Source organism: Rattus rattus, chromosome 15 (genome assembly GCF_011064425.1).
Source record: "Rattus rattus isolate New Zealand chromosome 15, Rrattus_CSIRO_v1, whole genome shotgun sequence".
Classification (NCBI taxonomy): domain Eukaryota; kingdom Metazoa; phylum Chordata; class Mammalia; order Rodentia; family Muridae; genus Rattus; species Rattus rattus.
Window position 1 is genome coordinate 5729760 of NC_046168.1, and position 23164 is coordinate 5752923.

The 23164-nt window shown below is 44.7% G+C and overlaps 1 protein-coding gene across 2 annotated transcripts in view; it reads right to left on the reverse strand.

Moving 5' to 3' along the window:
- The window catches only part of Arhgap26 (Rho GTPase activating protein 26), a 386554-nt gene that overhangs the window by 168145 nt on the left and 195245 nt on the right, over positions 1 to 23164 (reverse strand). For both annotated transcript variants that reach the window (XM_032885465.1, XM_032885464.1), the window contains exon 12: positions 10249 to 10285. In XM_032885465.1, the coding sequence (XP_032741356.1) occupies positions 10249 to 10285 (37 nt within the window). The remainder of the gene's footprint in view (positions 1 to 10248; positions 10286 to 23164) is intronic.

Consider the following 23164-nt stretch of genomic DNA (forward strand, 5'->3'; position numbering starts at 1 on the left):
CATACCACACACACACACACAACACACACATCACACACACACATCACACATACACACCACACACACACCACACACCACACCCACACACATACACACATACTCCCACACACATATACCCTACACCATACCACAACACAAACACACACACACACACACACACACACACGGTAAGAAGTACAATCTGAAATCTTTGTTCGGTTTACTGAGTGACCATACTTGAAGAAATTACTTGAGTGACCTTGAATATGCACCTAGATAGAAGCCTCAGACATCTGTAATGAGATCAATAATACCAGCTCCCTTATAAGTTCTTATCAAGTGACACAGTATGTGTCAAACACTTAGCACACTGTACTATGTGCAGTATGAACTCAGTAGACATTAGGTATAATAATTAAAAGCCTGGACAATCTTTCAACCTCTGTCTCAGCTGCCACTTGACTAAGGGGTTGGAGAAGTACCCAGAGCCCAGTATAGTATATACTGCCTTGAAGCCCAAGGTGTGCTGTCAGGAGGTAGTTCTTACCAGTCTGTCAGCACGGAGCCCACATCACGAGGGAAAGGCAAACATTAGGTCATGGCAAAATTACATGCAGTCTAAAGCTCAGAATGGATTTCTGAAATGTCTCCCAGGATAAGCAAAAAGGCTTCTGACTGCCCGGGCAAGCCTTGCCACTGCCAATACTGCCCTTGGACGATGGTCTCAGCACACACAACAGCTGGGAACTGGAAGCATCTGAGGCTATCTCCCCCTCTCTCCAGACTCTGCCTGTAGCTAAGGCACACCAGCATTGAGACCTCACTGCCTCACTACCTATAATTCTAGCTCGGCGCAGCCACAGCAACCATGTCGTAGGCAGGATTCCTAGCAAAGGGCAAAGTGCAGAAAGCCAGTGCCTGCGCTGCCTCTTGTCTGACTCTAACTGAGCTTCAGAAGACAAAAGGGATTGCCACAGAAACCGGCCTGGATCAGCAGGGCGAAGAAAGGCCCAGAGGGCACAGGGGAGCAGGGAGCATGGAGAAGCATCTGCCGTGGGCCATCCCTGGCATGCTGGATGGAAAGCTGGAGAGAGGGTACACTCAGCTGACGGCCTCGTGGACCTGCGCACAGGAGGCCAGGCACTGTGCCCATTAATGCTTCCACTCTTCTCAGGTTTAAAAGGGGAAATGTTCTATTTATAAGCTACCCAACAGGGGAGACCTGGCAGCTTTTGGATGGCTCTGATCCCAAAGGGATCCTTGTTACCAATGGCTGCCTCTTCCTGCCTCTCTACTGTGGGTGTTCTAACAGCAAAGGGCCAAAGGTGAGGGGAAGCAAGGGGGAGAGGGAATCCCCTTTTCCTGCCCTTTACTGTTTTCATGAGAATGGGGACCTTTGATAATGAAGGCTGACTGCTTTAGAACCCTCTTAAAAATACTGGCCATGCTAACCCACGGAGGCTTCTGCAGTGATCTTCAAGGATGAATCACTCTTTTGCCTGGCAGATCAAGGGAAGCTAAGGCACAGAGGTGAAGAGAATTGAGAATCAAAGAGACAAAAGTAGGCAAACACAGAGCAATGGTAATGTATCCCGTCTCCTCTCCTGGTCTTCAGTCTTGCCTCATAAATCAATACCAGCCTCAATAAAGCACCGCTGAGCACTCTGATTGGAGTGACAGCCTCAAGAATGAGAATGTAAACAACAGAGACAACAGGGAGTAGCTCTGCTTGCTCTGGAATCTCTGTGGGATACACGGTACCATGGTAAAGACCCAACCGTGAGACTTTAGAGCCATCAAAGCATGTGGCCCTGGCTCACCCAGCACTGAGCACAGGTATTTGAGGAATGATTGATTCTAATGGTTCTAATATGGAGATTCATTCAATGGTTGTAGGCAACCCCTGTAAAACGGTCATTTGACCCCCAAGGGGGTCGTGACCCACAGGTTGAGGACCACTAGGTTAGATGCTAAAAATTGCTGACAGAATTCCTTCTAGTCTCCCATGTCTGGCTGCATATGGCTTCATAAAGAAACAGAGCAAAGAACCCACACACGTCAAGAGAAGCAGGAGCCAAGGACCTTAGCCACTGGCGTTCCTGCTTCTCGACTACGTCTCTTGAACTCCATTTGCTCAGTTAGAACCTAGAAGCGCAGAACTCCACTTCTGTAAGGGATGGCCATCCACACGTCATTTACCACTCCCCTGCCGAAACCCCATGCCATTCTAAACAGACTCTTTTCAAAAGTTCACTATGTGTTAAGTGAAGAGGTAACCGACCACACTCCATGGGTAAGTCACCATTGCCTGCTCTGCAACAAAGCTTTCCCTGGCCAGCACCGCCCACTCACCCCCGCCAGCACCGCCCACTCACCCCCCGCCAGCACCGGCCCACTCAGCCCCTGCCAGCACCGCCCACTCAGCCCCGGCCAGCACCGGCCCACTCAGCCCCGCCAGCACCGGCCCACTCACCCCCGCCAGCACCGCTCCACTCACCCCCGCCAGCACCGCCCACTCAGCCCCGCCAGCACGGGCCCACTCAGCCCCCCAGCCAGCACCGCCCACTCACCCCCTGGCCAGCACCGGGCCTCCACCAGCCCCCGCCAGCACCGCTCCACTCAGCCCCCGGCCAGCACCGCTCCACTCACCCCCATAGCACTGTGGCTCCTTTCACACTGGTCCGACAGAGCCGCTCAACACTTCCACACACTCACAGTGTTTTCTGTCTGCCCTTCCCCGAGGAGCAAGGCCTCTGTGGTAAACGACAGCATTTACAAAACCAACAAATTTATTGTGCCCGTGCCTCCCTTTCATACCACACCAAGTAAGTGTTTAGAACATTTTGCTATATTTCCTCAATATTCCCCTGCAGCTTCATATTATTTAATAACCAGAAAGAATATTACGTGTTTAAACCTGCTTCAGAGTAAAGTTTGGAGACTCAACGTCCACATCCTACAAACGAAAGACCACAACTCTCGCTCCATACAGAACATTCGCAGTCCAATTGTTGCTATTCTCCCCACCTCACTGTGAATAAGAAAAACTGAGAAAGTGCGGTGGGTTCTTCCCACAATGCAAATATGAGAGACTCTCCTAGGGGTCCTAGATAAAACGCCAACGGCAAGGAGGGAGTGGTGAAGATTGTGAGCGCAGAGCATCTACTGCTTGCCCGTCTTCTGCTTCCCTTGCTGTTCTGCCGATTGCGCTGGCAGCCCTGCACAGCTTCACGAGCCCTCTACTAAGGAGCCACAGCCCTGCTGGGAAGTTTGCATTTTCTAAATCTGTTCCGTCTAAATGTAATCCCATCTGAGGCTAGTTTTCAAATCCATCAGTTTGGGGCATTTTACACAAAGGGTACACTTGTTGATGACATGCACATTATACATGCCCCTCCCCCCACAGAGCTGGGCCATCTGTCTATTGCTCCTGGTGCTCCCAGCCCCTGCTGCACATCTGCACATCATAACAACCCTTAAATGTACAGCGATCTATTCAAGCTGGAGGCGTTCTCCCCCGTTAGGGCTCACGGTTCCCAGTAACATCTGCCCTTATGTACTCAGATGGCTATTTGCGAGATACGGACCTTCAGGAAGCCTGAACTCCTAAAGTTTCACCGAGTAGGAAGTTGAAATAGAAGTGAAAAGGACTTGTGAAACAAGAGGGGGGAGCAGAGTAAACTGCTGCCATGACGTTCTGATCAGCCAGATGCTCAGCATTGGGCTGTGCTCTGATGGTGTCCATGAGGAGGAAGCCTGCAGCAATGAGGACTCGTGATACTGAATACAACCTGGTTAGCCTATTGGCTTGGGTGGAGTCTCACACAGAGGGAGGCGGTACTATGAACAACCGGAATCCTGGGCCATTCTGCCCCAACTCTTCAGCTTTATGTGGCTGGAGAAACAGAGGGGACCTGCAATCCATTGTTGCTGTTGTTGTTGTTGTTGTTGTTGTTTGATTGGGGGGTTAGCTAAGCTTTAGGGAGGTACACAGGTAGTGATGTTTATTTAAAACTTACATATCCTACGGGTTTTAGAGTCTCCCACTGGGTTGACGTGGCTTCTCCGATATGTGCAGGTACTTTATAGCTGCTCCTCAGCTGGCAAAGCAGCCTAGGCTGAGAACAAGCCTCCCTAGTTTCTCCTCCTCCTCCTAACCTGAGCTGATTTCAATTCTCTGAATCTTTGGGAATAAATCTCACAACTGTAGCCGAAAGGTCAGGTGTAGAACAAGACTAACCAAGCATCAAGGTGGCAGAGGAGCTGGGAAGGGTGGCAAGGGGAACAGACCTGGCCTAGTGCAGAGCCTGGCCTGTTGGGACAGTGCAGAGGGGATCCAGAGACTGAATGGCTGCACTGGGGGTGGCTTCCCGACAGTGAGGAACTCGGGGAGCCAGGAAATCAACTTCTTCACCAGCTGTAATCCCACTCTCCCCCTTTCCTTTCTATTCAGTCAGAGCTGACCACCTGAAGAGCTTCTAACATTCTTCGAACAACCAAAGGAAAGCTCTCTGCTCACAAAGCTACTGATGTGTAATGAGCAACAAAACGAGAAAGTTGCCTTATGTCTTTAATATTTCAAGAAAACTTCAACCAAGAATACACAAGACCTCTAGGCAGAGAACTCAAACCAAAATAAAAGGATGCACGTGTGGGAAAAAATAGAATGGTATTCCAAGTTCTTGGAGAAGAGGATGAGATTACAGATAAAAGTGTTGATTTTCCTCAAAATCAATCTATTTAATTAACATGATCCTAACTGCAAATGAAGGTTTCATGTTTAAGGAACTTACTAAATCTATTCTCAAAGAATAAATGTCTACAAGTAGCAATGTCAACCTCTAAAATGACATTAAAAGGAGGGATGGAGGGGTGGTGGATAAAGGGACAGAAGGATGGAAGAATGGACAGAGGAAGAAAAGAGGGAAGAGTGGAAGGTAATGGGATTTGGGTGCACACCATCAGGACTTGGGTTACCAAGGCCTTCTTCAAAAAATCAGGAACCAGAAGGGAAATCAGAGACAAAATTTGAAAGATGCTATGACTGTATAAAGAACACAGCTCTCTAGGAGGCACAAGGTCCTAGGTTCAATCACAGCATCAAGGAATGACAGCACAAACAACATCAATAGGTAACAAGATGGGAAAGTGTGTATTAAATGTCCAAATCTAGGCTGGGTATTTACTTCAGCCTAGCATGTGCAAGGCTCTGGTTCAATTCCTATCACCACAATAATAAGACAAAATGTCTGAAATTAATGAAGATTAATATCTAAATAAAAATAATTTTTCAAGTACATGAGGGGAAAGATGACAACAGTCACTGAAAAAAAGGACAAAGGCCATGAACAAGCCATTAAGAGACGAGGATGCCCAGGGGACTGGTAGGCAAAATGAGCAGACACTCAAAACTCTTTGCTTACCAGAGAAAGGTACATGTTACCACGTAAATATATTACACCAGGAAGAAATCACAAGGCTGAGTTGGCAGGAATGGGGAAATGTGCATGCAAGTCTAATGGAACTCTAGACAGACCACCATAGAGAGCAACATGAGGTTACTTAACTAAGCTGATCATGGACTAGCACTTGGACCCGAGAGTGTAACCCCAGGACAGCATCACCAAGGTCACATCATAGAGATATTCTGTGGTGATGAGAACTTCAGAGATGAACACAGCTGAGGAGATAAAAACACATCTCTTTAAAACGAGATGCAATACCTTAGAGTGGGTGGGTGGTAGTCAGGGCCACCATCTAGATCACAAGGAATGACGTGGACGGCTCCCGACACGTGTTGAAGGGACAAAGAGAAAGGACAAAGCAAGACATAGAGCCATTTGTGTAATTTAAAAATATGGCTGGATGGAGGATGCACTCTAAAGGTGCAGACTAGAACAGTGGCCCGGGTGAGCTTGACACTGGGGGGAAGGAGGCAGAAGAGAACATATGAGCACATACAATGGAAGATTCGCGATGATGAGGTACGGAAACGAAGACGCGGGCTCTCTACCCCTGACCTACACAGAACACACAGAAGATAAAACAAGAAGAGCTGCAAAGAAGTGCGTCTGTCTGTAGCCGTCTTCTCTGTGGCGAGTGAGCAATGTGAAAATACAGCAGCCAACAGATGCCATGTACGAGTCGGTTTAATGCCCACGGGCACTGAATGCCCTGAGAGAAACTTCACGGTCAAAGTAACAAATTCTGACAAGGTCACAGAAGAATTCCCACCAGCTATCTGCCCCCTTCAGAACACGCACCGGCGCTATGACAAGAGCTGTGCCTTCAAACTCCCACCAAAACGTTTGAGAAAACAAAATACCTACATAGTTTTTATTTGCATGCTAACATTTGGAATTTGGTCAGAAAAGCAATAGTCAATCCTTAAATTCCTATCACATTGACTTCTTACCTTTAAGAGAGCTTAAACTGGGGCATTAGAAAAAAATGGTAGAAAGGCCAAGATCCTAAGCAATAGTAAGTACGTGTGTGGCAGATTCGTCCAGTTCAACGCAGAGAGACAATGATGTCAAGGTGTGGGCTGCAGCCAAGTGGAAGAGTATCTACCCTGCATGCCCAAGACCCTGGGTTCAGTTCCTAAATAGGAGGGAGGTAAGAAACTGCATGACATGGCAGAGGGTATTAACACCAAGAAAGGAAGGCAACACCAACCAGATCACTAATCCATCGCCAGCCTGGAAGTCAGGGATAGTAAAACAAAATGAAGCAGTCTTGAAAGGGTTCCATCACTATCTGTGATTCCATCACTATCTCTCCCTCTTCCCACATAAAGTAGATTCCACAGGTGACACAAGCGAATCTCCTCGGCCTCTGAGTAACAAGAGGCAGGTGCTGCAGTAGAGTCTGCATTCTGTGAAGACTCTGAGCCGTCCTGTGTTCAAGAAAAGTAAAATAAACTTGCCTTGTGTTCAGGAATGCACCCACTGGGGTTGAGGAAGACTTAGACTAACTTGTATCCTGGGAGCTTATTAGCCTCGATTTCTTCATCTACAAGTCAAAGGTACAATTGACCTCTAGTCTAATAAACCTGACACACATTAAATGGTTACTAATGGCTATGGCTGTAAAATACTTTAACAGTAGACAACGTAGCTTACATGGAAACCCACTAGGAACTGAACATCCCCAGTAAACTGTTCTCCATCCTAATTTAGTATTCAATGATCAACATACCTTAAGACACGTTCCTATCAAACACCTAGCTCGATCTCATGACTTCTCCCTTTATTTTGTTCCCCTGCCCTTATTTTAAAAATTCAATGATCTAGTACAGGCACCAAACACATTCCTTGTTGCATTTTGTCTTCTCTTCACATATTTGTGAGTGTGTGTGTGGGAGTATGTGTGCATAAGAAGCTCCAGGTTGTTGCTGGGAATAGTCCTGGTTCATTCTTCTACCTTATCCTTTGAAGCAGGATCTAGTAATCAAATCCAGAGTTTTCCAACTAACCTGGTTTCACTAGGCAGCTTGCTCAGAGATCCTTTGTTTCTGCCTTGAGGGCTGGGATAACACCTGGCTGCCATGCCCACCGACATTGTCTGTGGGCTCCACAGATCTGAACCCTGGTCCTCTTGCTTTGTACAAGTGCCTTGACTGCTGATCCAGTGCCACAGCCCTCCTGTCTCTGTTCCTCCCCTGTTGCTGTGACAAAATACTCTGAGATAAAGGCAATAAACTAAATTTAGGGCTGAGAGAGAGCTCAGAGGTTAGGAGTGCTGGCTGCTCTTCCAGAGGTCCTGAGTTCAATTCCCAGCAACTACATGGTGGCTTATAACCTTCCATAATGAAATCCGGTGCCCTTTTCTGGCACTCAGGTTTGCATGCAGGCAGAACCATGTATACATAATAATATATAATGCATAATAAATAAACCTCTAAAAGACACCTTTTTTTGGCACATAAGTTTGGGTTATAGTCTAGCACTGTGGGAAAGTCAAGATATCATAAAGTTGAAGTAGTCACATTACATTCCCAGTCAAGGGCAGAGGGCAAGGAATGAATGAATTCATGGCACTCTGTTCCTTTCTTCCTTTTCATTCATTCCAGGCCTTGCCCACAAAACAGTGTTGCCGCCTTTCAGAGGGGATCCCCCCAACCTCAACTAATCCAATTGAACTCTCTCACAGGCTAGGGACCTACACATTTCTTTACAGAGGCTCCCTCCCTAGGCGAGTCTACAGATCCTATGGAAACCTGCCACTTGCTTCCTTGTTCCTATTAAAGGCTACACACTACTCTGAAATGTGCTCCATTTAATAGGCTCCTTAATGCTCTCTTACATCACTGAGTCAAAGGCTAGACACTTCCAGAAAACTTCCAAGCAAACTCCAAAACAGTTGTGGACCAATTAGCAGGACGGATTGGCATACCCGCCAATACAGTCACCTCAAGTGGTATGTTTCAGTCTCTTGACACACAGAGAAAGAAGCAGGTTCGTAAGTCAGCAGGCACAGGTGAGCATGCAGCAGAGAACTCCGTATGTACTCATCTCCACAGCTCCTGGGGTCTCTTGGAGTCTAAGAAACACCATGCCCCTGCCTGAGGTGTGGGAAGATGGTCTTTCAGCCTGCTTCCATACTTCCTATCCCGGTGGCCTTCTTAATTTCTCCTAAGAAGCTTTCCAGCTTCCATTTCATTCATACTCTAGAAACTGTCTATCATGGTATACTGCTTTCCTTGGGGGCATATGCTACACTCGCTGGATGGTATTCCTCCTAGGAATCTGACCTTTCACTTCGGTTCCTGCATCTCCAGAGCTGGTCTGTCTGCCAGTCTGTGCCTTCATTTTCTCCACCACCAAGGCATACTACAGCCTCCCATGCTTCTTCACCGTTAAACAATGAGTTTTGCTCCCTATCCCTTAGCGAAAGTCAACCTCAGACACATTACACAATCTACTTATTGGGGTCGGGGGAGAGCTACTTCTTTGCTTCCTTGAATATTTACTTAAAATGTTTTCCTTAATCAAATTTTGAAGAGAAAATAAACCAAACAAGGTTTTTCTCCCATAACAAAGAGTACAATCTTGTCGGTTGTAGTCATTACAAATCACTTAGTGTTCTATCTGTACCTTCTGGCAATGGCTGAAAATATAGCCCGGTTGGTATGGTGCTTGTTTTTCATCCGTGAGGTACTGGGTTCAAGTCCCAGCACTGCATAAGCTGGGTGTCACAGTTACACAGTTATCTCAGCACTCAGCAGGGAGGCAGGAGGCTCAGAAGCTCACCCCTGGCTGGAATTTGAGGCCAGCCTGGGCTAAGGACTCTTTGTTTATTTTTTGTTGTTGTTTTCATCTTTTGCAAAGTATTTCAGAAAGAAACATCTGTTTCATAATGGCTAGTGGCTTTCACAAAAGAAGAGGAGGAGGAGGAGGAGGAGGGGGCGGGGAAGAGGAAGAGGAAGAAGTGGAGGAGGAGGTGGAAGAGGAGAAAGAGGAGGAGGAGGTGGAAGGAAGAGGAGGAAAGACAGCAGCAGCAACAGCAACAACAAGGAACATTGAAAAGGCTCACACTTCTGTCTGCAGAGCCGGGCTGCTCTGCTCCCCTGATCCCCTGACACTACTGTAGTTCAGGGCACGGATTTTCTGGAGCAATGCTGAGGCTGGAGGTGGGAGTTTCCCTTGTGTTTGTTGCACTGGGACAGAATTTGGTCTGTCTTAGGCACCAAGGAGGTTGAGGGTGCAGTGTCTGCCGAGCAGGCATTTCCCTCTAATCCCTTGCTTGCAGTCACAGTACCCTCCAAGGTGCTGAAGCACAGTGCTGGCCAATGGCTGGAAAGTGCCCTGTTTTACACAGGTTGCCACTCACTTCCTTCAAAGAACAGTATCTCCTCCCCTCTCTGCTCTTTCCTCACAAAGAGCCACAAAGGAGAATTAGCAAACCATCGTCCTGTCCACCTTGGCTACTGACACTGCAGGGCTGGACGACCGTGCCAGAGGCTTTGGCTCACGGCTTGCTGGTTATTAAGTCATTTATAAGTGGTTATGGAACTACCATCTCAATAAAGCCTGGGACTACCACATGAGATAATGCTTATGACAGCAACACAGAAAGCATGGAGGGCTGTTTAATGCAAAAGGTCACTACACTCTTGCTAATCTTGCTCTGGAATAACCCTCTGAAGTGTGGCTGACCCAACATGCCCATGGCACCTCCTGGTGGCTCAGCCCTGATGTGGCATCTTCTCAGGGTTCCCCTAGTACCCCCCCCCCGACTGTAGACAATTAGCCAAGCAAATATACTTACTCCCTTCACTCTGGCTGTCTTTGTTCGAGTTGTAGACCTGAAAAATAGAAATAGAAATTTACTTTGTGTGCATTTTATACCAAACTACAGACTCACTGCACAAAACCCAATGATGGAAGGCGATTTCTGCTCCCTGCCCCCAGTTAAGAACGCTCTCAGTAATGACTTACTCCCCAGCATGCACTTAGCTGCTCACAAATAGCATGGAACAGAACCACCTGTGGAACTGTATGGTGTGTGGGTGGTGTGGCGATAGTGGGTTATCTCAACACTTTTAAATGCCAAATAAACTGGTCTGTATATATACACTAGAGGAAGTCAAATGAAAGTTAGTTACAGATCGTTAAGCATTAATTGCACACAAGACAATGTCCTCAGCATTTCACAGAAATGATCTCCATCTACACCACAGCCATGCTTGGCGAGAGCACTTGTTACCACTGCTGTACAGCTGGAAAATGTGAGGCTCGCAAAGTTGAAATGGGGTTTCACAGCTGGTTAATGGCAAAGTGTAGACGAAGGGACATTATAAACTGTTGAGTGCTGACCCTGGGGCTGAGACCAGTCTCTCTGTATGTAATTAGAATTTTATAGTGAGAAGCTATCACATTTACAACAAAACTTCTTAAACAGTTGATAGAAATCATCTGAGAGACAGTGGTCAGATGGTAAGAAAGGAAGTTTCTCACTAGAGAAGAGACAGTGGTATACTGCAAAAGCCAGAAAGATGTTCCGTAAAGGTCAAGATTGTAAACAGTAAGTAGTAAAAAGTGCCAAGAGGCACTAAATATCAGGAGAGAAAGCAAGTTCTTACAAAACTAACAGTTTTTGTAAAAACTGTCTAATGGGGTTGGGGATTTAGCTCAGTGATAGAGCGCTTGCCTAGCAAGCACAAGGCCCTGGGTTCGGTCCTCAGCTCCGAAAAAAGAAAAAAAAAACTGTCTAATTAGCAGAACCAACATTTTTTGCCTCTGCTACAAACAGAGGCTGGCATTCCACTTCTCTGGGATCCAATGACAGGTCTCTATCACTTGTCAGTTGCAAAAATTATATCACATGCGGTCCATGAACCGCATAAAAGCAAAGGGTGGGCTGGTCTTGGCTGCCGGCCACAGACCGCCTATTCCTGAAGTGCCGTTGCTATTTATGACAAGTAGGGTGAAACCTCTACTTAAGAAAACAATCCCAGTGCCAAATCTGCCTGTGTAGGTATGGAAAGGCCTGGGAGGAAGCCGGCATCCTAACTTAAATATCTACCTATCTATTCAACCATCCCTGGAGTGCTGACAGTCACTCTCAGCTGAGAAACACTTCTTTAGCCCCTAAGAAGACTAAACAAAGCATTTCTGAAAATTTAGCACTAACCCCCCCCAAGATAAATTTTCCACCAAGAAATGTGGAGGGTTGGCTGGTCAAGAACAGGGCAATGGGCTCAAATGGGCCACAACGCTGGCCTTACCTTCTCTGAACCTTCATGCCTCTGTCTAGGAGTTGTCCGAGAATGTCAAACCCCAAATCCAAGAGATCATCCTTCTTGATTATATATCACATATATCATTATATTTATTCCCTATAGGAGACTAAAACTACATGCTACAAGGCCACTTAAAGATCAGAGGGCAAGCACAGGAAGAACTTTAGAGCTTCAAAAGGATGCTCTAACACCTCAGTCTCCTCCAGTGCACACCAAGTCCGAGAGACAGGGCATCACAAGAATGGCTTTGGCCTGGACTTTGCCACTTTTGCCTGGATCCTATTAGTTTATCTCAGAGATGGGGGTGGTAATAGTTGCTTTTATGCCCCCCCCCCCGCCTACCATGAACATCCAGTGAGATTATGTCCGGAGGAGTAGACTGTGACAGCTCAAGACAAATGAGGGTGCTTTAGCCTGTGTTCCTGTCAAAAAGAATGGCTCATCCTTCACAGACTCTGGGGAAGACAAAATCCCTCAAAGTCTAGGTGAAGGCCACCATGAAGGCCACCACAGAGGTTGTGCTGGTTCCCATCTGAAACAAAGCTGCAGGTGGCTCTCTGAGCAATGTCCATTACTGGGATAAATGAAGTATCTGGACTGGATCGGCTTTTGCTAATGAATCTCCATGGCTCAGCACAAAGGTGCCAGAGGGACTTGGAGAGCAGCAGGGACTCTAGGTAGCCGAATGCCATGTCCTTTGGCTTTGATGCGTTTGATTCAAGTGGTTATCAAATAAGGAATACTGGTTTTGAAACTTTTCCAGTCCTCTGTAACTCTTTTGCTTGTGTTAATAAATATTGAGTTCCTGCAACAGCCAGGCAATGATTTAGGTGCTGCAGATAAAGATGGGCAGCATCTAGGAGCTCTCCTCACATGGAACTTTCCTACCAGTGAAGAAAACAAATTTGCAAATATGATTCTTTCAAATATTGACAAGTACAATGGAGGTTTGCAAAGGAGGCATTGTGGGTCTGGTATGGGGGATGATCTCCTGGAGAAAAATATCTCCAAGAGTTTAGATGATAAAACAGAAAGATCTAAGTACTCATGTCCAGCTAGTCCTGCCTTACAGAGGAGGAACCACTGCAAGCCATGCAACCACGAGGACTAAGGGCAAGGCTGTGAAGTACAACCAGATCCTACCAGGGCCTTGCTCAGGGAGTGAAATGGCTGGCCAGGTATTATCCAGAACTAGCGACCCATCCCATCTACACTCAATAACCTTGGAAAGCTGAGTAAGGGCAACATGGGAGGAGACAGCATTTTGGCAAATTTGTTTGCTTTTCCTTCCAGCCTGCCTTGATCACTGCATTTCTCCAATTCGATCCAAACAGTCTATCCAAGAGAAACTTGTTCAAATTGTAAAGGCGAAATCCAAAATGAATAGTGAAACTCAGGACTTTCAGCTCTCCTTAATTAAGCGGCAAAAGCATGCCAAATTACTTTCCTTTCAGGTCTCTGGAGTCTCAGGAGACCCCTGCCTGGCACCCCCAAGCATGCTGAGTTGGAGAGGTGTGATCAATGAGCCAGAGACACTAGCAGAAGCATGTGTGCCCCATCCTCCAAGGCCATGCCATTAATCTCTGTCTGGTCTAGGCGAATGAGCCAAATACAATGGGTTTTGAAATCAGGCTAACACCCGTCCTGTCGTAGCTATGTGATTACTCCACCCAACAAGGTAGACCACAGCAGGCAGCAGCCTCACAATAGCTAACGACTTGGGAACAGCACTATAGAATGGCTTTGCATCCCAAGGTCTCCATCGTGACAGCATCCAATGCTTGAAAGGCCAAGCTTTAGTGTCGCTGTCATTGTACATGTATGAGACCTGATGATAACGATGATTAGGATGACGATGACCGTGACAGCAAAGTTAAAGTGATATCGAGGGCATCCAGAACACATGACTCACAAGAACAGTGATTTACTGCTGAGTCAGAGAAAGATGAAACTGGGAATGCTCTTGAGACTCCGGCCTGATATAACCACTGCCCGCCCATGCATCCCACTGGCTGCTAACGCAGAAATGACACTGCACGTCCTCTCAGAAACAGAGAGCTCCATCTGTGATAATCACCATGCCGGCAAGGCAGGACTTTCTCACAGACACACGGCCCTGCAGGTGCCCTTGTCCTTACCCAGAAACTACTATGGGGGAACAATTTAATAAATCACAAGATGCAGAAAGTGTTCATGTGCTTTCTCTGCCACGAATGTGATTTGGCAATTGATTTTCTAAGCTGCTGAGCCGACTCAGTCCACGTGTCCTAGAGAACTTTTACAAAATGCACACACTCATTTGGATTCTCAGAATCTGTGGGTAACCTTTTGGTACCATTATCTAAGCCATATTGAGAAAGCATAGACAGGTACTTCTTTAAAATATATATAAATGAAGGCATATAAAAAAGTAATTTGATGAACCAATCTGACTTTTCCCTAGGCTGCATAGCATTAGCACTTGACCACACTCATTAGTAAAAACTCTATACAAAGACACTAGGGAAATAGGCTCATAGGCAAACTTATTTAAAGCTATTATTTCAACCAACACAGTCGACCCCTGGGGGCTGTCAGGGACTGTGCCAGCAACCAAAGAGCATACGCGAGCTGGACTGAGGCCTTCAGCACATATATGGTAGATGCGCAGCTTAGTCTCCACGTAAGTACCCCAACAGCAGGATCAGAGGCTGTTCCTAAAGCTATTGCCCACTTGTAGAAGCTGTTCCCCAAATGGGCTTCCTTGTCTGGTCTCAGTGAGAGAGCATGTGCCTAACACTGCAGAAACCTGATGTGGCCGCATCGGGGGATACCCAAAGGAAACCCTAACCTCTCATAGGAGAAGGGAAGGATGATGAGGACAGGGAGTCTGTGAGGAGGAACCAGATGAGGGGGACAGTAAAATGAATGAATGAATGAATAGATAGATAAAAAGACAATTCAAATATATTTTTCATTATTGAAAAATCCTATTGTTTCTACATGAATTACATTGTTTTACCTAAACTCAGTCCCAAACTCTGATTCCTTGAAGCCTCTTCCAAGTAACCTAAGGTATATGAGCTTGTCCCACCTGACTGTCCCCTGATATACTACTGTGGGGACACAATAAACAAGGTATGAGTCAACATCTTTGAACAGTGCTCTGGAGGGTTCTGTATCACTGGACTACAATACTACATCTTGTCTGTGCTACCCTAGAACTGTTGATCCTTCTGCTTCACATCCTGAATACTACAATTACACATATGCCCTGGCTTGAACTTGTACTTTTATGTTATTTCCCCCTCAGTGGTAACAAGTTTACAGTAATCTGCTGTCGTTCAAACTCCAGCTTTACCATTTGCACACACATCACTATATATTCCTGGGCCCCAGTCTTGTTATCTGTAAAAGGGGAATACTAGGGGCTGGAGAGACAGTGCAGCCATTAAAAGCACTTGCTCATCTTGAAGACCTGTATTCAATTCCAATTTGCAGTGGCCATTATGGTAGCTCACAATGTCTGTAAATCCAGTTCTAGGGGATCTAAGACCCTCTTCTGACCTCTGCAGGCACCAGGCATGCATGTGATATACAGACACACATGCAGGCAAAATACTCATTCACATAAAATAAAATTTAAAAAAAAAAGAATTTTTGGAGGTGAATACTAATCTCACCAACCTCTTAGGGTTTTGTGAGAATTTAGTGAAAGAACACTTTATCCAAAGAATACAAATCTGATTGGGCTCAGAGCCTTCTACAAAGGGCACTGCCAGCAAGCATCACCCTCCTTCTCTTTACATGTTTTGCTTAAAACAGACAAGCAAACATGAACCGTCTCTCCTATGAGCAAAGTTATTACTTATGGCTAAGGAGAGAGTGTAGTTTGAGTTATCTGGTAAACAATGTTATATACATAACAGACACTAATTAAAAAATGTAGAGAGAAAGAGACCATCTAAGGTCAAATTTTAAGACAACTATTCTTAATTCTTTTACACAGCTTTCCAAGTTAAAATAACCACCACCCACCATCATTTTTTTCTTCCACTTGATTAGATAGCAGGTCCTGTAGTCAGCATTTGCATGAGTTGATGCACTTCATCCTTCTGAGCACACAGGGAACCACCACTGGAGCTACTGTACAGACTCACACAGGCTCCTTATCATCTCAAGCTAATACAGCCAGTGAGTTACAGAACCAAAATAAAGTAAGGCCAGGTCTTCTACACTAAAGTCTGCATTCAGCCAGCCGTAACAACGACATGCAGTCCAGCTTAGCAAATAGCTCGGCAATTAATAGAGGGGTGGGGGTTAATCAGTAATTAGCATCCCAGCAGTGTGACCATTATGTAATCACACACTTTCCACCCATTTAAACATAACAGTAATTTTACAAACCTCTAATTAGTACAAGTGTTGCAATAAATAATGAAAACCACAACCAACCTGAGGCTATCTAGGATGACCCCCAAGAAAGCCCTTCCTAAAAATGATGAGCACACAAAGAAAGCTGGCCAGCAATGGCCAGAGGAAGATACAGAGAGATTCTCAGCAGAGCGACTAGACACAGAACATTTTCGAGACTTGTAATGTCACCCTTAAGAAGTGACCGGTCAGGCTCCATGAATTTGTGGGATGTCACCCATGAAATCCCAGAAAGACAGGAATTGTTTGAGCTAGGGAGACTTCTCTGTGCAGGGGTGGCCACATGGAGAAATGTTTAAGGAATAGCCAGGCCTGAAGCAGGGGTAGATAAAGCCTGTTTGAGTAACTTAGAATAAAGAAGAATGACTCGCTACTAGAAAAGACAGAGCTTAGAAGTAGGACAGATTCCTGCCCCACTTCCATAACAAATGTGCCTCTCGTTCCTTCAGGCTGAGTGACAGACATGTTCAGAAAGCAGAAGGAACTGGCTCTTGCTTCTCTTCCAGTCCTCAGTGGCCAACCTACCCTTGACTTTCCTACTCCAGAGCTACAGTATTGCATTCGCTGTCTCAGGGTGACTCTCTCAAAAGTAAAGCCAATAAAAACACATTTGACAGTACTTTGCAGGAATCTGACCTTGAACAAACATCAAATCTCAGCTCTTGCACTGCAGAACTACACATAAATAGGGTTCAGTAGCTAGCATGCAGCAGGCTGCTCAAAAAGCATTAATTAGGAGGGTAGGTTTTAAGTACAAGGAGTGAAAAGAAACTGATTCCCCTCTCTCCTAATCCCTGTTAGAGTTGACGAGGATGGAGTTTTATCTAGACCTAAAAAGTAAGCCAGGTCCCCATTTCCTGGGGACTGTGTCTCATTCTTCTGGAAAATTCTCTAGGAATCTTTACTTGACAGGGGAATGTAAATATAGAACTCCATACTTATTGCAAGAAAATAAAAAACAGGCTTTTCTTATTTGGCTTAACTCAAAGTTATCAAAATCCCTTCCAAAGCTATTTACTCTCTATGGCCCATTGCTTCATGTTGGCTCTACATCCTGCAGGTGACAAATGGAGCAGAGGGTTGTAGAGTCCAAAGTGCCACTGGGGAGTTCTAGGATGAGGTCTGAGAAAGGGGCTGTCTGCAAGCCAGTGTTAAGTCCCCTTTCCTATAAGCAACTCCGGACTCAGGCAATCTCACAAAAGTAGCACAGCAAAAGGTAGACCAGATGTCTAGACTACTTCAGCCATGGAAAGTCTGGTAGCAACCCTTGAAGTTTTTTTTGTACATTAATACAACAGCATATGATGCATAAATCTTGCTGCTTGCTGTTCATTGTGATTATGACAAGGACAATAAGTAAAAAAAAATAAGCTTAGTTTTCTATTAATTCAAGCATTATCAGCTAACTTAAACCTTCAGAGACCCCCCCCCCCAAAAAAAAGGCTTTTCTCTTTAAATTATTCCTCAGCCACATTAAAACAAATAGTACCTGCAGCTCTCTACGGCTCAGTATTGTACTCTTCTACTTGGCTTCATTTTAATATCCTGAGAGAAACCACAGCCCCCAAGTCCAGATGTTTTACATGGGGCAGAACCTGACTGAATCTCTAAACTCTACTCATGTCCTGACCCAGACTCTAAAATCTACTGCATGGGATTAATAGCAAGTGAAATCCAGCCAGTAGTATTTGATCTTACTATTTAAATAATAATAATAATAATAATAATAACAACAACAACAACAAGAAGAAGCATTGGAAAGGAGGACATGCTACATTGCTAAAGGAATGAGATACAGATCTAAAGCTGTATGGACAACCCCACCATCATGGAAGTGAAGCATAAGTAAAACGGGCCAGGCAAAGGTAAGAGAAGCCACAACGTGAAGGGACACTGGATTCCAGTATCATTTAAACCTATTCATCTAAACATGCACAGGGGTCATTCTTGATCTTTCCACAGTGAGCCAGGAACATCTCAGTTCTTTTCAAAATTTATGACCCCTGACTTACAGCCAAGAGTAATGGGACAAAAACAAAGCAACAACAAAACACACAGGAGAAAAATGTTCCACTGCTATCACGTATCTGGAGCTAATTTCTTGCCCCATTTCTTTCTCTATTGCCCTAAATCATATTTTCTTTGACTTCTCACTTGGACTTTGATATGGGCCTTCCCTCAGGACTTACTGATTCCATTGTCTCTGTCACTATTCTAACCTGAGGCACATATCACTCTTGTAAGATGTTTCCCTAAGCCACAGCTTTGGTTGAAGAAAAGTCTTCAAGATGTCACAGTATCAGTGTTCAAATCTCCAAGGGTTGTTGTGTGGAAGACAGAGAATACTCACCTCCCCAATGAAATGAAGGTGAAGAGAAGGCAGTGTGCAAGCTGGTGGTACAGAGCTCTTCATATATGGCACTGGAGCTAACATGGTGTCACTCCTACAGGAGTGAGCTTGTCTTCATTTAGAGGCAGTCCTTGGTATTCCTGGGGCTGATGCATATTAATGCATTTGGGAGAGTTAATCGTGATATAGGTCTTGGGCAAATTCCAGAACAGGGGGGAATTAGTTTTGGTGAGGCAGTTAGGTGGTAGATGTGGACTGTGGGCTGAAGAGACTTCACAGTAATGCCTGGCTCTACCTCTTTCGAGCTCTGTGCCCTCGGATGATCATCTGACATTTCTGCTTCCTCATTGTGAAGTAGAGCTAAGTAACAACACTTTATGAGAGCATTGTGAGAATCAAAACTAGCTCTCCTGCAGCCTGAAGGTGCTCTAAATGTTATTTTCCTTTGCCTACATTTTTCACAAGGCTTCTGACTCCCTTAAGAGTCACAGACAACCCTAATGGCTCCCTTCTTTGACCTCTTACCACATGTACAGTCAGTTCTACAGAACTTAACACTTCCAAGTACAGCCTTTCATTCTTCATTATTTCCATTCTCCTTTGAGGAGATCCTTCTACTGTCTGTATGAGAAGTCAAGTAGAAGGAAATGGCACCAAATACAGTGCCAAGCATAGACCAGTGTCCAAGAAATTATTCATAATTAGAGGAAAGGGGGGTGGATTAAGACAGAAGATGACATTCCTCCCTTGGGGTCCTTCTCTTAGGCTCAGAAGCAAGACTTAAGGAACTGGGTGAGCAGGTTTTCTATATGTCAAAGCCTTTCCTTTTTAAGTGCAGTTGGCACTTGGGCTTCTCAGAGTGAGACATCACCGTTTAAGGTGATATAATTTCCAAAGGAGAGGTGGGACGGTGCCCCCTAGGGCACACAGATAGCAAGTGACTACCAGGGCCTAGGGATAAGCTAGGTCTTTCTTTCCACTTGTTTCTAATTCTCGTGATTTAAGCATGAGGATAAGGTCTCTGTGGTTATTTACTCTGAATGCTATGTGTACACCTCTCCCCACACCACCTAACCCCCGGGCTTTGATTTGTGTGCTGCATAAACACTGTTGCCATAGTTATAATTCAGGAAGCTTTGTTGTTTGACCTCAGGAAAAACTTGATCTCAAATCAGGATAACACCACAGCAGACCATCAGGAGGTAGGCGCTGCCAAATTCCTTCAAGCTTCTAGAAGGAACTACTGTATTTCGGGCAACAGCAGAGGAAACAGTGTGCTGCAGTGTTATGCAATTTCCTTGCACTTCATATTCAGAAATCCTAAAAACCCCTGAACAAGCAACTTCCCTAGCTTTCAACGGAAGATCGGCATCTCAGCCAATATAAATAAAAACTGGTTGCAAAGGAAGAAAAAAGAAATCTGTGTTCAAGTCAAGAAAGGATTTCAGTGACAATTTAAAGGCAGCAGAAAAAGCACAAGCTGAGTCCTTCCTTGCCTCCATGTGACATGAAAAGGAGTGGAATCACCCCAGGACATCCACACATCTGGGACTAAACCACCCCGCCCTGGAGACAGACCCAGTTCCCTGGCCATCCAGCCTCATGCATTCTTTTTTTGGCAACTATACTCTGTCCTGCTCCATAAACCAACCTCCTCCAATGAATGCATGCTCAGAATGTACAGTCAGTGTGGCCAGTAATGGACTCCATTAGATCCCAACAATTTACTATGGGAATTCTCAAACACACAGGAAAGGCTAGAGAGGTGAGAACACACCCACACCCTACACTTGTGGTTGTGCAAATTCTGCTTCATCTGCTTCAACCCACGGTCATCACAGAGCTGTAGATCCCTTGATGAGCACTGAGGTCAGTAATTGGCATTACAACACTCCAGTGTGCATGTTATTTACTAAAGTTTAATAGTCTTCAATTTACAAGTTAAGAGATGCACTTTTCTTAAGTATGCCAATCATAAATTGTGACAATTTTATATATCCATGTAAGCTAAGCCACTATCAAGACAGGAACATTTTCATCATCTCTAACATGAGTTCTCTCAGGACACTACCAAGAAACCACCCCCCACCAAACACACACACACACACACACACACACACACACACACACACACACACACACAGAGTGTGTTGTTTTGCTCTGTCATAAAAGTGGAACCACACATCATATATTCTCGGGTTATTTTGTTCCACTCTGTAATCTTTCTGTGATTTATCCATGCTATGGTATGAATCAATATTTTTACGCCAATTCTGCTGAATATTTTATTATTGAATATATCACCAGATTTTTTATGTTTGTTTATTTGTTTTATGGCGTTGCTGTGCACGAAGTCTGTGTTTAGGTATCATAAATAAGACCACTTCAATTATTTTTCTGCAAGTATTTTTGAGAGCATACATATTCATATTTCTTGAATATCCAAGAGTAGAACTGGTGGATTCCAGGTTATAATATTGTTTGTTATTATCAAATAGGAAAACTTTCTCCAGTGTGGCTGTATTGCTATCTACCACTTGAGTGTCCATAGCAGTTTTAGCCTTTTCTGTGCACTTCCCTGAGGTTTATAGCAAGCACTTTTCATGTGCTTTTTCATATTCTTGCCTTTTTTTCCATGATGTGTCTTCAAATCTTCTGTCCATCTTTGAATTGGGTTGTTCTATTTACTGCAGAGTTTTACAAACTCTCTGTATACTGTGGACTTGCATTTGTGTAGTGTATATTTTACCAACACTTGCTACCATCCTGTAGGTTAGCCTATGAATTTCTTAATGTTGCCTTCTGATAGACACAAGTTTTTAATTTTAAGGAAGCCAATTTTTGGCAGGCTCCCTGTCTTCTGCGCCCTATGAGAAACATTTGCCAATCTAATAATACTAAGATCTCGCTGTATTTCCTTCTGATGACTTTTTACTTTTGGCCTTTATGCTTAGGATCTATCTTGAATTAATTCCCCCTTAGTTACTGAAGTTTGTAAACACAGCTCAATAGCTCACTTGAAATTCTCTGGCTTAAAAATAAAACTTGAGGTTGAGCATAGTGATGCACACCTTTAATCCTAGCACTTAGAGGGCAGAGGCAGGTAGAGCACTGCAAATTAGATGTCATATATCTATACAGTGAGTTCCAGGCCAGCCAGAGCTACATAGTGAGGCCCTACCTCAAAAAACTACAAATAAATAATAAAACATCAGGGATAAGAACTAACCTATTTAGCTTCTCTTTTCCTTTTCTCTCCTGCCTCCCCTTCTGTCTCTCCCAGAAAGTTATATAACTCTGGAACACATTCATAGAAGCTTTAGCAACTCCCACAATACTAACAGTGCCAGAAGTTACTTACTCCCTACTACCTCAGCTTACAGAACAAAGGGTAAGCTAAGCCACACAGGTGCTCGAGGCTAATTTTCAGGATGCCCTTTTGACTACATGGCTACCTGTAGTTGTGGTCTGGAGGGAGTTGTGAAAGTTGGCATGTTTGGTGGTCTTGATCAGTGAGCCACTAACTGACTCCGAGCCCTGTCTCTGAAGCTTATTTTTTTATTTTACTTATGCATCGAAGGGGACCTTAAAATGGGCCAACTCTGATATTCTAAATTATGGTGTCCTGATGCATTTAATATCCCATCATCAAGAATGGATCACTTTAAGTTTTAGAGGGCTCTCTATGCATCTATCCAAAGGAAGGACACTTCCTCCTACCTAAAAGATACTTGCTCAGCCATGTTTATTGCTGCTCTCTCATGACAATCAAAAAACTGAAAACAACCTGGGTTTCCACCAAGAGACAAATGGATAAAAATGTGATACATGTTTACAATAGAACTCAGCCATTAAAAATGGAATTATAAAATTTTCAGTTAATAGATGGAACAAGAATATCATCCTGAGTGAGCTAACCAAGTAAGATGACTATGGTATATATTCACTTATATGTATGTATTGGCTGCTGAGTCACAGGCAAGCTACGACCCATAGAAGCATAGATGTTAGTTACGTAGTAAGGGACTATAGGGGGAGGAGTAGATCTCTCTTGGAAGGGGAAATAGAATAGATAGTTATGGATGGAGAGAGTCGGGAACTGGGATGGGAGGATCAAGCAAGAATGAACAAAAGCAGGAATGTGAGGACAGACAGCTAAAAGCAAGGGCCATTTGAGTGGTAGTGTAGAAACCTAATCAGTAGAATCTTCTTGAAATATATACATATAAGAAGGCAATCTAAATGAAATGGCCAAATAACAGAGGAGACAGAGCCACAGCTAGAAATATGTCACCAATTGAAGCTTCCAGTACTGGGAATTAAGTCATTAGCTAAAGGGGTCCCATGGGGAGCTCCAAACAACCTGGGTGTTTGTTGAGGCTACAGGTTGTTCTCTACAAACTGACAGCAAAGCCCTGTTGCTGAAGATAACTCCTATATAACTCACTGATCGTGGAAAGGTTGAGCTGTGGCCTAAATAAAGCCTTCACTCCCATGGCCAGCGTTCTTGGTAGTGGAAGGCACTCTGCATGCTACCAAAGAAGAAATATAAACAACAACCCAGCAAAAATTCTTTCAACCTACAGAGGTGTCCTGCCTGCAAGATATGCTACTGCAATTACAGCACAAAGCTCGTGGGAGTGGCCAACCAATCTGATTTGACTTAAAACCTACTCCAG